This window comes from Telopea speciosissima, chromosome 8 (genome assembly GCF_018873765.1).
Source record: "Telopea speciosissima isolate NSW1024214 ecotype Mountain lineage chromosome 8, Tspe_v1, whole genome shotgun sequence".
Lineage (NCBI taxonomy): Eukaryota > Viridiplantae > Streptophyta > Magnoliopsida > Proteales > Proteaceae > Telopea > Telopea speciosissima.
The window spans coordinates 62,107,590-62,124,071 of record NC_057923.1 but is presented as its reverse complement, the minus strand read 5'-3'; the positions used below and the strand labels follow the sequence as shown (position 1 = coordinate 62,124,071).

At 39.2% G+C, this 16,482-nt stretch overlaps 2 protein-coding genes across 4 annotated transcripts; one reads left to right on the top strand and one right to left on the bottom strand.

The window, feature by feature from the left end:
• Positions 1-1,689: 1,689 nt before the first annotated feature.
• Positions 1,690-2,621, bottom strand: LOC122672549. The gene is made up of 3 exons (XM_043870012.1): positions 2,486-2,621; positions 2,285-2,329; positions 1,690-2,196 (listed from the first exon to the last, which is right to left on the bottom strand). The coding sequence occupies exons 1-3, from the start codon at positions 2,582-2,584 to the stop codon at positions 1,690-1,692; spliced, it is 651 nt and encodes a 216-aa protein (XP_043725947.1). The 5' UTR covers positions 2,585-2,621.
• Positions 2,622-4,675: 2,054 nt separating this feature from the next.
• LOC122670464 (peptidyl-prolyl cis-trans isomerase CYP21-4-like) lies at positions 4,676-16,124 on the top strand. 3 transcript variants are annotated; one of them, XM_043867346.1, is made up of 9 exons: positions 4,676-4,850; positions 5,843-5,916; positions 6,021-6,228; positions 6,385-6,427; positions 7,214-7,261; positions 8,411-8,496; positions 15,010-15,147; positions 15,240-15,390; positions 15,885-16,124. In XM_043867346.1, exons 3-9 carry the CDS (start codon positions 6,077-6,079, stop codon positions 15,969-15,971), a joined length of 705 nt encoding a protein of 234 aa, XP_043723281.1. In that variant the 5' UTR covers positions 4,676-4,850; positions 5,843-5,916; positions 6,021-6,076; the 3' UTR covers positions 15,972-16,124. The 3 variants fall into 3 exon arrangements, with proteins under 3 accessions (XP_043723281.1, XP_043723283.1, XP_043723282.1); XM_043867348.1 differs by lacking the exon at positions 7,214-7,261; XM_043867347.1 differs by lacking the exon at positions 5,843-5,916 and having other exon boundaries at positions 4,676-4,854; positions 6,016-6,228.
• Positions 16,125-16,482: the final 358 nt, after the last annotated feature.

Sequence of the window (16,482 nt, the reverse complement as noted above, 5' to 3'; positions counted from 1 at the left end):
TAAATATTGAATTATCTTGAGCACACCTTCATTAAATGCTGTCGAATTATAATGTGCTTTGATATGTTGAGACATCCTGGGATGTGGACGATGGAAGTCTGTTCCTCGTTTCCCAATGGCGAATGATTGATGTCTGCGGCATCCTGATATCTATGTTAGATATAGGCTTTATACTTTACCGACTGACGAGCCACTGACAGTTGATTCCGAAAACTTCCATGGGCCGACTTCAAATCTTGCCAGGTGTTGATCATTCATAGCTTGAACTTTTAATGATATATCACTACATAAAAACCAAATGGTTCCTTCCCATGGAAGTAATCAATAACTTTTGGGGAAAATTATAAGATTAGGTAGAAATGGGTTTAAGTTTATTAAATTACCATCTAATCTTTTGCCTATAATGTGATATCGTTGCTTGGTCGTGTACTCCATGCATCAGCGTAGGGGTCAATGAAAATGCACACAGAAGCATCAACATGGAGGGGACTTTTGATTTCACATGGGTGAGGTGGTAAGTTCACATATTCCTGTGTCTGAGCTCAGGGGACACACTACATTCTTTTTCCCATATATGTATTATAAAGTAGGGAGACCTGGTTGTGTGTGACACATGGTCCATGCACCTAGACACAGGACCGCGCGGAATGATCATCGTGCCCCCCATGAAAGAATAAAAATCCCTGAGAGTGTGACGGTCATTTCGCAAGGCCCTATGTTTGGGCACAGAGATCGCACACTACATGCAACCAAGTAAAGTTCTCTTTCGCAATTATATGTATATATACAAGTTCAGACTCGAACTGAGGCTCAGCCCATCCAGGCCATATCGAGCTTAGGGCAGGCTTAGGTGGACTTGGGCCAATGGGCCAAACTTGCACCAACTGATAAGGGGCTTAAGGGCAAGTGTGGCGGGCAAGTGTGGCCATGAATCATTTCCTTATAAATCTAATAATGATTTAAAATTATCTTTAGAGTGGATTGGGCTTGGATTAATCTCCTTGGTCTTACCATTTTATGTGTCTCCTGAATGATCCTTAATATGTTGAAATGAATTGAAAAATGTCTATGTTCCTACAATAAAGTATATGCAAAAGTATCAATAAACATATAGTTTCGAAAATCCCGCCCCAAGATGCCAATGTACACGCTTTCATTGACCGCCGCACAATGGCCACTGCGCTTCCCCAACATTATATTATGCTGATCATCCTATTGTCATCTGTGACGTTGTATGGATGGGTACCACTTCTTACCATTGTGGATGGACTTCTGTTGTCTTCCCCAAATCAAAATTGTAATATGTTTTCTTGAGCCATGGTTTTTCAGGGACTGTATTGGCACCAAAGGGTCCGAGTTATTCTGCAGGGTCTGTGCCAAAAGATTTCCAAAGATAGAAGTAGAAGTATAGGTGGTTGGTGATGATCCCTGTTTGTGGCTAATGCAGAGGAAATAAAAAAGGGTGGCATTTGGAATTTCTGTAGCAACTAGGGCTGCTAATATTGCTAGAATTAGTTAAAAATGATGTAGATATACTGCAAAAACGAGTATAATTGTTTGTATTTCTATGAATCAGAACATGAAAACAGAGGTTTAGAGCCCAACCCCACATATCAATCAATCTCTCCTTCCTTTTTCTTTATCTTAATTTGAAAAGGGGGGGAAAAACTGCAGAAAGAACCAAAGACGCTATTCAATGGAACCCCAAGGTCTGTGAGTGTTCTCAGCAGTTTCTAGTCGATACCAAGCAACAGCCATGGACTGGGTTGAGGCGACAAGAGTGGAAAAAAGAGGAAAAGAAGGAACAGTAGCAGCAGCGGCACTGGCAGATAGATTGGCATCAGTATTGCTGGTAACAACACCTGTTTTCAATAGGCTTCCTCGCTTTCTCTTCGATCTGGGTTTTTTCGTCATGTTGCCGAACGCCATTGCCATCTCCGACACCCACTTGGTATGGCCAAAGCAGGTGGGAAAGTGATTGCCACCGGCGAGTTGTTGGTACCGGCGTTGAACTTCCTGCCTTGGTAGTTTCACTGTTTCGACTGATTGAACGGGGCATTCCTGCCATTCCAGAACGTCAAGGTCTTCCTTCACTTGCTCGATAGATAAAGAAGCGTAAGACGATACACTTTCTTTCAGCGTCGATCGTAGCGGGATCAGTAGATCCATCGTGCTTAGGGTTCCAATCAGATCCTTCTATAAGATTCATCTCAGATTGAGACGAAAATCCAATAAAGAAATAAGATAGACAAAATAGAGCAAAGCGAGCATGAAGCAACTATACCTTGGGATGCCTGTGCAGTTTGGAGAATCCGTGCATATAGATAATCTAAAAAGAGCAGCAGCAGCAAAAGAAGAAAATGAGAAATGGGAGTTCAACTAAAGAAGAAGAAGAAGAAGATTACGAAAATGAAATTCCAAAGAACATGGAAAACCAAACAGAAAAAAAATTGCTACCAGAGGCGAGAGGGAGGGAGAGAGATACCTGGTTGAGCTGGTCATTGGTGAAGAATTGGTCATAGGGGTTCTGAAGGAAACCCTCGTAGGTTTCAAGATCAATCGAAACCCTCGAAGCTCTCGTCATCTCTCTCAGTCTCTCTCTTTCTCGTTGCTGTTTCTCTTTCCCCAACTTTACAAACTATGTTTGCTTTCAGGGTGGTCTAGGGCCTCTAGGCTGACCAAGCTGGGAACTGCCACACCCATTAACCAGAACTTGGAACCAGACTGAACCGACTCACCAAAAACCAGAACAGATTCACCCACTAAATTATTGGTTTGGTTCTGGATCTAAATTTTGAAACTGATTAGAAAATGGTCGGGTCCAGCTACAATTGGAAACCGTCAAGACCATGGTTTGAGGTATCAGGATTGGATCGGTATCGGTCAAGGCCGATCCCAAGATTTGACCGATACAACAAGGTTTGACTGGATCATTGATTGGATTGCCCAACTCGGTTGGTTCGGTTGATCCGATACGATCCAACTAAATATTTTTTCAAAGTTTTTAAGTTTTTTATATTATCTTGACCGATACTGACCGATACCAATTGATTTTGATCGATCCGATCCAGATAATAGCGACCGATCCGATCCCGAGATCACAACACCCACCAACTTTGGTTGAAACATGACCCGATCCATAAAAAAACGATTTTGGGGGGTTTTTTGACCGATCCTGATAGATTTGGATCGATCCGATTCCGATCCAAAAAGGTTTCGGCCATGACTGATCCCAAGTTCGATACCTGGATTTTGAACCTTGGTCAAGACTCATTTCAAACTTGCGTTTAATCTTATATTTTTGTGTTAGTGATGTAGATTTTGGAGTTTTGGATTTATTGCTATGCTAAATAATGGAGATTTTCTTTTTAAGTATTTTAGTTCATATTTTATTTGCATGCTTATGGATGAATATTTGGTTATTTGTATGTTTACGAATGAATATTTAATTATTTGTATACTTATGAATGAATATTTACTTATTTGTTTGCTTACGTAAGTAATATAATAATACCTAGAACCAATTAGGAACTAAAATTGGCCCACCCATTAATAAACAGTTCTAGATCTCATGTAGATAAATGAATTGGTTCTAGTCTTGATCCCGTAGGGATGGAACTGATTAGGAATTAGATTGATAATCGATTTACACCATGGTTATTGACTTTCATTTGATCATAAGTGGAAAACCTATGACATAGCCAACGAAAAGTGTAACCTAATAATTAAAAATTAAGAGAGAGGGTTCTCTGAGCAAATAGTATAAATGACCACCCAATGAAGTGCAGCCAAAGAAATCCCGGGCATAGCATCTTTCCTACTTAAGAATTTATGGATTGCTTGCAATGAGCTTTCCTTCAATAACAAAACTTGGACACTGATGGATATCATTCACAAGGCCAAAAGAGAGTTCATTGAGTTTTGCTCAACAACCACCACCCTAGATTTTGACTATTACTTAGCACAATCCTACACCTTTAGTATCCGGCTCATACTTCATGGAGAATAACAGTGTGGCTGACTCTCTAGTTAGGAGGGCATTGTTCTTAACATGTAGGACATTCTGGTCCATGTGCACTCCTTGGTTGTCTAGTTTCTGTAACTTGGACACCTTCAATAAATAATCCTTATTCTACCCAAAAAAAAAAAAATCTTTGAAGTGTGGCAAAATGATTGTACGCAAGAGAGAAGCAAAGTCATTTCATGCGAGGGGAGAGAGAGAGAGAAGATGCTATAAAAAATTTAAGTTGAGGACCATTGATATGGGTGTCAATCGGCCGGTTTGGTCTGACTTTCGATCTGGCTGAATTGGTTTCGATCTGTTATAAGGCCAATACAAAACCAATATGTTAAGGAATTTTTTGGTTTTGATTTTGGTCCGACTTTTTATAGGTTTGTAATCAGGCTACTATTTGGTTCAATCTAGCTTGGTGTCGGATTTTCATGGTTTTTAGGGTTCAATCCAATTTTCGATTCAATCAGTACATTTGGTCGGCCCTACTTGGTTTCTATTTCAAGCAGTTCCATAAAACCCCAGTCCGAAACCAAACTATAAGGGTTCGGCCGGGCCGTACCGGTTGGCTTCGGTCGGTCCGACCTGTTCAACTGATCTTTGACACCCTTGGACCATCCCCGTAAATTGGGAGTAAACGGAGAAGAGATAATAACAAATAACAAATCACAAATGAAGGAGGGCTGACTGGACACCTAATCTGTGATTCTCTGTTAAAACTTTAAAGTGTTTCCTTCATCTCAATCGAAGCAGAACCAGAGAAGAAATTCACCACAAAACAGTAAGAGTGAAGGTAGAGAAGTGTCGATTCGATCAATCTCAGCGAATTCTCTTAACGGTACGCAGTTCTTTTTGTACCCGATATGAAAGCCTCTGTTCTTAATTTTGAATTTTCTCTTTTCTGAATAATTAGGTGTCATTTTAGTTTAGCTTCTTATTTGTCTTTGTTCTTTTAATTTTGTCTGAACTGCACTCCTGCTTCAGTAATTAGATTTCCCGCAGTTTGTAAACATTTCGGATCCGAATATATTTTCGTGACACTTCTTTCGTATTCGATCTGATTTTTCACCCAAATAAAAAAAGAAAAGATCTGATTTAGTTTTTATGGTTTGATTGAGTTGGCGTTTGCGGCTGAACTATTGTAAGGTGCAGTTTTTTTGCATTGCTTAAATGAAATTGGTTACGGATTTTTGAATTTAATAGAAATTGATGTATCTGATGTATGAGGATAGCATCTTCAATGCTTTATTTAAAGTAAAAACTGTTGTCTCTGATTAAAGTAGTTGAAGATTCTCAAACTTTAAAGATGGTAGAAGTCCTGCACAATGACGCCATTGTTTCTTCGTTTTACTATATTATTATTTCCCTCCTCTTCGTGTCCCCCCTTCCTGGTGAGTTTGTGTGTTTAACTCAAGCCGCTTCTTACAGTTTTTTGTCTTCAGCTTTCAGGTCTTCTTAAGAAATATTTTGCTCTACAATTTATGATTTCGTTGTTGAAGCTCTGTAACAATTCCTTATTTTCAGAGGAATGAGACGAAGTCGTATTTTTTTATTTAGTGAATGTTCCTTTTTGCGTTTTGATGCACTCTTGCAAATGTAAGAGGAAGTTCTAATCCTATCTGCAGAAGTACCTTTATGATGTTTGTTCTGGCAATATATCTCCCATTGACATTTCCAACTATAGTTTTTTTTTTTTTTTTTTTCCATATTCCTTTTTGAGCAAGGTCATTAAAGTTTTGAACAGGACAATGTGTGTATTTTTATTTCTTTATTTTGGTTAAAAATTTCCTCCTGATTTTGCAATTTTGGTGTTACGTGCTTCCGTCATAGTTTGAGGACACAGGTGAGGGTTATACAGGGTGGACAATTTATTGAGCTTTGCTTTGATTGGAAGAGAAATAGAGGTATTCTCTTGATTTTCCATTTCTTTATCTGGAATGTTAAAATTTAAACGTTGTGGGTTTTAGTTGCTTTACGTGAATGCTTCGTATAATTCTTAAAAATGCAGGCTTTCCAAGAAACAGAGTTAGAAAGGGAAAAAATTATAGCTGAAGCTTTCACCTGATGGCGAGGATCAAACCTCAAACATTGCTACTTCAGAGTAAAAAGAAGAAGGGCCCTACTCGCATTAGTGTCACTACTATTATTACTTGCAACTTGATTGTTGTGTTGATCTTGTTATGCTTGGTTGCTACCTATAGGCATTGGTCTCAAAGGTTAGAGTTTTTCTTCTCTCTTTAATGTATTCTTTTACATATTGAACTGCTATTTTGATGACTTGGTAAAGATAGAACTTATATCTGGAAGCACTTAATCATACTTTTGGTTAATATCTTTACAATTTGTACCTAAATTGGCCAACTTGTTTGTAGGTCCAGGAACCAACAAGAAGAGCATGACTTGCCAAATCTTCTGGTACCTTTGCTTTGTACTCTGTATCTCCTACATCATTTCATCCACAGCTTTGCCAAGTAAAAACTGAGATGGCTCTAGGTTTCTGATGTGGATATTGGGTGTTTAATATGGCTCCTGTAGTGAAAGTTTTATGAGACTAAAATGAAAAACAGCAGTGTTTGTAGGCCAAGAAAATCTCAAAAAATGATGTGTAGTATTTATGGTAGCTTATTTGCCTGTAATGCCTTGTGTTTGCCTTTAGATAATCAGATTAATGGTTAAATTGTTTATCAGATAGAACCTATTGGAGGGCAAGGAACCATCTACCAGATCCCATTTAGCTGAGTCTTGACGTGTTGGGCTGTGCCTCTTCCTTGTTACTATCTATTTCCTTTTTTCATTTTGCATTTTCCATTTTCATTGCTCTTCTCTTCCCCCACCCCTCTTTTCCCATCTTTTCCTTCCTTTTTTGGTTAGAGCTCAGTTTTCCTTACTTTGTTTTGTTTGGATCCATGTAGCCGACCCCATTAAGTTGGGATAAGGCTGAGTTTGTTGTCATTTTGGTTAAATTGTTTATTCAAGCATAGGTTACTTCAATTTTTTTGGTTAGATAAGTTATTAAGAGTCGGGAAACAACCTCTCCGCGAAGCCGGGGTAAGGCTGCATACATTATGAATTTATAACCCTCCCTAGACCCCGCAGTGGTGGGAGCCTCATTCACTGGGTAACGCCCTTTTTATTAAGTTATTGGAGTTTTGGTTTCTTAATGATTAGTATTTAATTTGATTATCTGTTCCTGTGTTGTAGGATGAGGATCCAAAAAAAATTGATAAATTTGATCTTCCTGGTTTCGCTGTAAGCTTCTCCACTTGCTTTGCTGTAACTAACTTTTCGTCATGGTTCAGTGACTATTTTCTGGAGCAAGTTAGTGGTTATTACTATTTCTTCATTTTTTTACCTAGATTTCTCTACTCTTATTAAATGGGAGGAACCAATTACTCCAAGTCACTAAGTAGTTTTTCCTTCCCGTTGGGCAAATGAAATAGGTTTCCATTTTTAGGAAGGGATGGGGGGAGGACTTAAAGCATTACCCCAAAGGAAAAGCATAGACAAGTAATTAATTGGCAAAAAGAAGTTTCTAATGAAAAACAAGAAAAGCATACTGACACTTCCAAGTGTCTTTCCTCTGTAATATGGGGATGACTGCTGGAGACTTCTCTGGCATATGAAACTCCCTCATATATAGAAACTGGATAAGAAGTCAACAACATGGGAAAAGTTTTTTTTCCCCCTTGTTTAGTGAAGTATCTTACAAGAAATTGATATTACCTTTTCGTCCTTTTTATTGGTTTATGATTATTCTTATGGATTCGGAAGTAAACCAGATTCAGTATTTATTTATTGTCCCCATAAACCTTGCTCCAAGTCAATTTGTCGTTCTTTTTCTTAGAGAGATTAAACCATCTCTGCACAGTCAGATCTTGTATTCTCAGTGGCTCAATGCTTCCGCAAAATCTTAATACATATATCTGTACGAGCACATTTATTGTTAATATGTCCTAATCACTGATTATCAATTTGGCCTTCTATGCATTCTCTACCTGATCATGGGTTGCTGGACCTGTTATATAGCCAATTCCACAATAGTTGGCATAGGGCTTCATAAATTGATTGATTGATGTACTTACCATGAAGGAAGTATCTATATTAAGAAGTACAAGTAATCACTCAAATCAGTCTCAACTTTCCTAACTGTTCATCTTAAAGAGTTCAACCTTTTTAGTTTTTTTCCCTTGGAAAGGAAGGCAATTGATTTATAAATAGAGTGAGAAAAAGATTTTTTTTTTTTTTTTTTTTTTGGATATGCTTGGTCTTTGATGATTTAGAAATTTATTTATATGCTTGATCACTTTGCTCCCATGCTGTTTCGGTTCATCTTTGATTTTCTTTGCTTTTTAGGCCTGTCAAGATCATTATGCTTATTTTGCCTTAATTTTGTATTAGATTATAAATACCTCAAAAGGTTTGATTACGGTGGAGCTTTACAAGGACGGTTCTCCTGAGATTGTGGATAAATTCATCGACTTGTGGTGAGTTTTAATTTAACATTTTTACTCTAAGTCGGAGTCTGCAATCTATTTGCAAGATTTACACAAACTGAACTGCTACGAAATAACTCCGTTTACCTATCCAAAAAGGGGAAAGAAAACCTAAGTTTTTTGTTTTCGTGGGTTCTCAACTGGAATAGAGTTTCTTATTGTCAAAGGCTATTGTTGATCTTAGTTGTATGCCGACTAATACAATTATACAAGGAGGAAAGAAAGGATTAGTTTTCCACAAAATACCAGCTATGGAGCTCATTGGATCCACCTGGAGATCATAAAGAAACCACCCCTAATGATGATAGATTCAGTCTTCTTCAAGAATTGATGTGGTACTTCAATCTAAAGCATACCAGGAATGGCCATTGGAATCAGTTGTTGGGATGAATTTATGAGTTGAAAACAAATATGCCCTCTTGAACCTTTAACATATTCAGAAGGGACATCAAGTACAGCGGATTTAAGCTGCACTTATTTTGGTTCTTGGCCTTCTAACTCTTTGGAACCTTGTTCTGGAATTGTAACTTGATGCCTTTATCAAATAGGGATTTAATGTAGAATTCTTTACTTTCATGTTTTTAGATGATGGTGCTTCGTCTTCAAGCTGACATTTTTGACAGTATTGGACTTTCTTTGGAATTTCTTTGATCCAAAACCACCTTTGAACATCGGAACACTTATAAAGATGTTTCTACACATCATAAGTGGTATTCAAGAGATTAATTTTGGAAATTTCACTTTCTATCCAACCATAAAAGGGTGTACCCAGTGCACAAGGCTCCCACCATTGTGGGGTCTAGGGAGGGTCATAATGTACACAGCCTTACCACCACTTTCCGTCTCACCATATTTTTGGATATTGGTGATTAGTCTTTCAGCCTATATATCTTAATTGCACTACAATATTGGACCATCTTGGAAGTTCTTCAATTCAAAAGCACCTTTAAACAGTAGAAAACCATTAAAGATGTTTGTACCATTGTTTTAAGAAGTATGAACCAACCTAGGCACAAAACCTTAAAAATTCTAATTATAATTTATGTTATTAGATACATTGGCTCACTTAATTCCTTGATTACCTTGTGTCAGGGCTTATAATCACCAATCACAGTTTACTTGTGATCTTTATTTCTCAGGCTTGATCAATTACTGCATCATTTATCAGTTGTTCAGCTTGCTAATACTGTCTTATTGTTAAGCTTTCTGTACATCTTGTCGTAATTTTGTACACTAGCATAAATTACTACTATATTTACAAGTAGATCTGTCGTACTTTGTATAAGATTACAAACACCAATAAAATTTCAACTTAACCATTTTAGGTGTGGGCTGTGATGCAGAAGCCGAAACCATGATTTAATTGGCTGTTCTTTGATTTTCGTTGGAGCCTTTTTACTTTTCTTATGATAGGGTTAAAACAGTCTTTTTATATTTATTTTCTTAAGTTCTCCCTCCACGATTTTAGAGGGATAGGTGTTTTTTTTATTTTATTTGTTTAAGCTTATACTCCTATTTAGAGTATAAGTCTATTATGTTTTATGTTTGTGATTAGGGTTCAGATTAGGAATTCCCACTCCTAATCTGACTAGGATTTGCTTTTAGATTGATTATTTGTAAGGCCTTTTGCGCCCCCCCCCCCCTTTTGTTATAAGTAGATATTTCGTGGGAGGCTCCCCCACCTATTATGTTTTAAAATTTTCGTTTGTCTATACTGCTGCTATGACTGCCGGCTGTTGCTCTTTTAGAGTGTTCCTTGTGGGTAATATCAAGGATCCCCTTGTGAGTAATATCAAGGGCTAGGGCTGGAGGAATCCGGCGACTCCTTGCATCTCGCAGATCGGGAGGTCCATCTTCTCCTTCAATCAAGCTCTTCAAGGTTGCTGCCATTGAAGTTCTGCAATTCCAGTAAGTTTACAAATTTCTGCAACTGTATTCTTCCTTTCTTCTTCCTCCATCTAACCTAATCGATTTCCCCAAACCCTAGTTTCTCTAATTACATTCCAGCATTCATCCCTCATCCATGTTCATCACAAATTAGACCATAGCCTCCCCATATCAATTCCTCCACTCGACCCAACCAGCAGCCACAACTGTCTATTAAAAACCCTAATTCTCTCCCTCACCATTAAGACCTAAAACCCTAAAACCTATCTAGACCTAACCAGCCAGCCAAACCTCACCAAACTCCAACCGAATCACCTTCCCCACATCTGTGACACTCGGCCAGAAGCCCTTGACCTGTTTCCCCCTAGAAACCCTAAATCCCTTCATTCCTTTCATTCCCAAAACCCGAAACCCTAACCCTAGAATTCCAGAATTTTAATTTCTTATTCAATCCTAATTAAACCTTTACCATTAGCTTCCTAAAAACCTGCATGTCATTACTACATAAAGCCCTAACTCAAACCCCTAGTTTTAACCCTAATTCTGCCCTAATTTAGCCTATGCTGTCCCAATCGGCCAGCCCTAGTGTGTGACCCCATTTCCTGGCTCCTAGTGGGGTTATTCCTACCTAGGACTACATTAATTGGTATCAGAGCTATGGAAGGACATGGCAGCCCTGCTATGTATCCTACACAACCACCCCCACCCGATTCCCTTGCTGCAATCATGACTATGCTACAGAAGATCTCCACAGACCAGCAAGCTCTTGGTGATCGAATGACAGCCATGGAACAAAGGCAAGCTGTGCCTATTGTAAACAACCCTCTATACGTAGAGGAGGATAGACTCCAAGTCCGTTCGGAAGTTCATGGAACTCTGGGAAGGGATGAACATCACAGAGATCATCCTAGACGTCACAGGGACCACAGAGATCAGTCTAGACATGACCAAGACTACAGGGATCGACGTAGGTATGACAGAGATAACTACAGAGAAGACAGGGACAGAACTACTGAAGCACCTCGAAGACTTAACTTTGAGGAATATTTGAGGTCCTACTTCACTGGAGATGAAGCTACTAACCGGCGGTTCGATACACAGAAGGTCAAGCTAGAATTGAAAGAGTATGATGGGCATGGTGATCCACAAAAATTCTATGACTGGTTTGCTGCCCTAGATGATTACTTTGACTGGTATGATTTGCCTGAAGACCGAAAGATGAGACTGGCACGCACTAAACTAATTGGCTCTGCTCGAGAATGGTGGCGCAAGGCATAGCGGGACATGGAACGTGAAGGTAAAGCACCTACCAACTGGGAGGATATGAAGTATGATTTGAAGGAGAAGTACTTACCAAGACACTGCACCGCTCAGATGCAAGATCAATTCAATTCCCTTCATCAAGGGAACATGACTGTATCCGAGTACATGCAAAAGTTTGACTCTCTCTCATCTCGCACTGACACAATAGAAAGTGCTACTTAGATGTTGTCCCGATTCCGGTTGGGATTGAGATCTGATATTATTAGAGCTATTGGAGTTGTTGATGTTCTGGACATCAAGGACTGTTTTGAGAAGGCATTGAAGGCTAAAGAATTATTGGTTGGGAATAGAGGATTTGATTCTTCCACCGAGGGTACTGTCAAAACTTTTTCAGCATTCAAGTCTACTACCACTAGTCACAATCGAATCGGAAATTCTCTGCTGGTCCTACTCGATCAGGCTACTCCGCTGGTAGTTCTTCCCGTCCTCCACGTGCTGATCATAAAGGTAAAGCTCCCATGGACAGCAATGAACCCCACAAGTGTTTCCATTGCAATGAACTTGGGCACTATGCCAAAGATTGCCCACAAAAGCATAGACCTGTTAATGTGGCTGCCAAGGCAGAGGAAACCTCTGAAGAGCACGATGAGCATGGCATATATGCACTACCCCCTGATAGTGATGAAGACTTAGACCGTCACCTTGAAGATGTAGATGGTGGTGCTCAAGGTCTCCATACAATTGCTCCAGTTCTCATGGATGATGCGGTTGATGGTGACAAGGTAATTGGGAACATTTCACAGGGAGACAGTATCAAGCAAGTTGCTGTTCTTGAAGAGGTGGGGCTGAATGAGAAGGTTATAAATATTGAAGACCCTATGGAGGTTGAACACATTGATTTTGTGATGCCCCCTTGGTTCTTCGAAGAAAAGGCCCCACGACTTGAAGACCATATTCCCACTGTTATAACTTCAACAGAATTCTGCCAGGGAAGTGTTGAAGCTGCTGCCCACATGTTACTTCCTCCTCCTCATCACAAGGTTCGTGGACGAGTTTCTTCACACAAGCATGGTACGTGGACTCCCATTCATGAAGTCAACAAGCTCAGCCCCAAGTTGCCAGAGCGTTGCATGGATTTCACCCATTCATCGGAGATGAATGTTTCTAAGTTGGGGAGAGTTGATGCAGAAGCCGAAACCATGATTTAATTGGCTGTTCTTTGATTTTCGTTGGATCCTTTTTACTTTTCTTATGATAGGGTTAAAACAGTCTTTTTATATTTATTTTCTTAAGTTCTCCCTCCACGATTTTAGAGGGATAGGTGTTTTTTTTATTTTATTTGTTTAAGCTTATACTCCTATTTAGAGTATAAGTCTATTATGTTTTATGTTTGTGATTAGGATTCAGATTAGGAATTCCCACTCCTAATCTGACTAGGATTTGCTTTTAGATTGATTATTTGTAAGGCCTTTTGCCCCCCCCCCTTTTGTTATAAATAGATATTTCGTGGGAGGCTCCCCCACCTATTATGTTTTAAAATTTTCGTTTCTCTATGCTGCTGCTATGACTGCCGGCTGTTGCTCTTTGAGAGTGTTCCTTGTGGGTAATATCAAGGATCCCCTTGTGAGTAATATCAAGGGCTAGGGCTGGAGGAATCCGGCGACTCCTTGCATCTCGCAGATCGGGAGGTCCATCTTCTCCTTCAATCAAGCTCTTCAAGGTTGCTGCCATTGAAGTTCTGCAATTCCAGTAAGTTTACAAATTTCTGCAACTGTATTCTTCCTTTCTTCTTCCTCCATCTAACCTAATCGATTTCCCCAAACCCTAGTTTCTCTAATTACATTCCAGCATTCATCCCTCATCCATATTCATCACAAATTAGACCATAGCCTCCCCATATCAGTTCCTCCACTCGACCCAACCTGCAGCCACAACTGTCCATTAAAAACCCTAATTCCCTCCCTCACCATTAAGACCTAAAACCCTAAAACCTATCTAGACCTAACCAGCCAGCCAAACCTCACCAAACTCCAACCGAATCACCTTCCCCACATCTGTGACACTCGGCCAGAAGCCCTTGACCTGTTTCCCCCTAGAAACCCTAAATCCCTTCATTCCTTTCATTCCCAAAACCCAAAACCCTAACCCTAGAATTCCAGAATTTTAATTTCTTATTCAAACCTAATTAAACCTTTACCATTAGCTTCCTAAAAACCTGCATGTCATTACTACATAAAGCCCTAACTCAAACCCCTAGTTTTAACCCTAATTCTGCCCTAACTTAGCCTATGCTGTCCCAATCGGCCAGCCCTAGTGTGTGACCCCATTCCCTGGCTCCTAGTGGGATTATTCCTACCTAGGACTACATTAGGCTGTCTGTTTGTAACCGACTTTATTACAAACATTAGTTGCAACCTCTTGTTTTTTTAACTCTGTCAAGCATGTTATTGTTACATGCATTTTAAAGTGGGGACAATCAGGTAATTTCACTTTAGGGCTATTAAAACATAAAAGAAGATAGGGAAGAAGAAAAAAAAACTCTCTACATCATCCCATCTGCATTCACACATAACCAACTTTCTTGCCAGCACCACTACAACTCTTCATTGGGTAGGACTCTTCTCCAGTTCAGCAAGGTGATATGATAACTTCAAAAAAAACACAGAGGGAAGACATGCTGAGATTGAACCTTGATCCCTGCCCTTGCATCCTCTTCGAAAACAGGCAAATGGCCATGATGCAATGAAAGAGAAAGCCTATTGCGCCAGAAAGGCTATGATCATCTGCAAATTGCTACACTTTTCCGGAGTATATAAAATCTGCACCTGGAATCTGTTTGGCAGTGTTGGAACTGATCACAAAAAGTGGAAACTTCTCTGCTAATGTGATATCATCTTGGTAAATGGGTATTGCGAACCTGAAGCATACCATCCTCCTACAGTCCTACTAATCAGCATTAGTTTGTGCTAATAGGTCAACCCTCACAATTACAACCCAAGTAATACTCAGATTCCTGAGAAAATTTGATGAAGATCCTAGATGAGCTAATTTCCCTGTTGAGTTATATTTGAAACAAGAACTCAAAGAGAGACTCTTGCTGTTCGAGAAGAGCTCCTAAAGGTTGATGGTGGATGAAGGAAAACATCAATCCAGAATGAGATTGATTACTGGGGATTCATTGTACTCTGAAAGAGCTGGAACTATTGAAGGAATGTGGCTAAATCTGGGATGTGTATCTTTACTATAGCCTTGTATGGCCCGTATCATTCATTTTTGTCCCCTGTGCTCTTTGTAGCTATGCTTTTGTTCTCCCTCATATTCTTATAGAACATAACAAACAAAATGGTTTTGCAGTCAAAAGGGGCACTTCAAGGGGATGCCTTTCCATCGTGTAATAAAGCACTACGTGATTCAAGGGGGAGACCATCAAAGAGTAGGATCTGCAGAAGATTGGACATCGAAAGGAAAACCTGGCAATCAATTTACAATAAGGTTTTCTAGCTCGAGCCCATCTTTTATTATTTTCATAATGGTAGTATTATCTTCTCATTCTGATAAGTGCGCTTTGTACTTTTAACACCCAGCCCCAAGCATGAGGCTTTTATGCTTGGAACTTCAAAGACTAAACCGGATAGCAAAGGATTTGAGCTTTTTATTACAACTGCACCGATTCCAGATTTAAATGATAAGCTCATTGTGTTTGGACGGGTGATCAAAGGAGAGGATGTTGTTCAGGTACTAAACAATTTTGTTTTCTTATATATTAACTGGTAGTTATATGTTCGCATGGTCCTTGCTATTTGCCTGTCATTTTTAGAAAGTGGTGTGCATATCCCTCTTCCTAGTGACATCTGTGATTCCTATCTTTCTACTTGGTTTGATCTTTAGGATTATCTCCACAGGGCTTTTATATTCTCCTGTGAAAATTTTTTAGTTAGATAAATTTTAATCTCAATTAAGGTCTTAAACATATGCTTTTGATTTGGCATGCTGGTCCTTGTTATAGATTTGCTGATTCAGATTTTGTAACAGTTCACATGGAAATTTTTGTCAGGCACTGATACGCATATAGTATTGAAACTTGTTGAATACCATTTCAGCTAGGGGTGTCTGTCTCTTTCTGTGCACCAATTGTTGTTATCTTTTGTAATTTTATGCATCAGGAGTATTATTTTCTGAAACTGTACTGATGGTGAATGGATTCCTTTCCTCTATAATGAGTTACTCAGGAAATTGAAGAGGTGGATACTGATGAACACTACCAACCTAAGTCCCCTATAGGGATCATCAATGTTACTTTGAAGCGGGAGATTTAAGGTCTTTGCCACGTGTAAAAAGTTTTCTGTATCATTGTGGTGCCTGCGTGAGGAATCATTTTCCACCAAGCTTGTCACGGTGCCAATTTTTTTCTCTCCTGCGAGGGGATGATGAGTAAAGGTTTTAATAGAGGGTTGTTTTTGGGGTGTAAAGTGAGGTAGAATGAACATGGTCGAAATATGTTGGCTTTGTTGGATGTTTTGAGGCTAGTTATATCTTTTTCGATTTTTGTTACTTTTAATCGTAATGGGTTTAGATTTGAGAACTCAGATTTTTAAGAGCCCTCCATGCTTGTTGTACATTACTTTTCCCTCCATGCTTGTTGTACATTATATTAAGCATGATATAATGGTTAGTTAAGGGTCGTGTGCAAGAGCACAGGGGGGTTGAGTTAAGTGAAATGGGTCGAAATTTTGACCAATTTGTATTTATAGTAGTATGGCTAAAGTAAAATTTCAGCCAAAATTTCGGTGAAACGAAACTTTGGATCAAAATATACCGAAACCTCAA

What these genes read in the sequence shown, in the direction of transcription:
- LOC122672549 (XM_043870012.1), bottom strand. Translation starts at nt 2,584, where the DNA reads ATGACGAGAGCTTCGAGGGTTTCGATTGATCTTGAAACCTACGAGGGT. An exon ending in CCAATGACCAGCTCAACCAG is followed by an intron (nt 2,330 to 2,485) that starts GTATCTCTCTCC and finishes TGCTCTTTTTAG; the next exon opens with ATTATCTATATGCACGGATT. An exon ending in AACTGCACAGGCATCCCAAG is followed by an intron (nt 2,197 to 2,284) that starts GTATAGTTGCTT and finishes TGAATCTTATAG; the next exon opens with AAGGATCTGATTGGAACCCT.
- LOC122670464 (XM_043867346.1), top strand. Translation starts at nt 6,077, where the DNA reads ATGGCGAGGATCAAACCTCAAACATTGCTACTTCAGAGTAAAAAGAAG. An exon ending in TTGATCTTCCTGGTTTCGCT is followed by an intron (nt 7,262 to 8,410) that starts GTAAGCTTCTCC and finishes ATTTTGTATTAG; the next exon opens with ATTATAAATACCTCAAAAGG. An exon ending in GGCAATCAATTTACAATAAG is followed by an intron (nt 15,148 to 15,239) that starts GTTTTCTAGCTC and finishes TTTAACACCCAG; the next exon opens with CCCCAAGCATGAGGCTTTTA.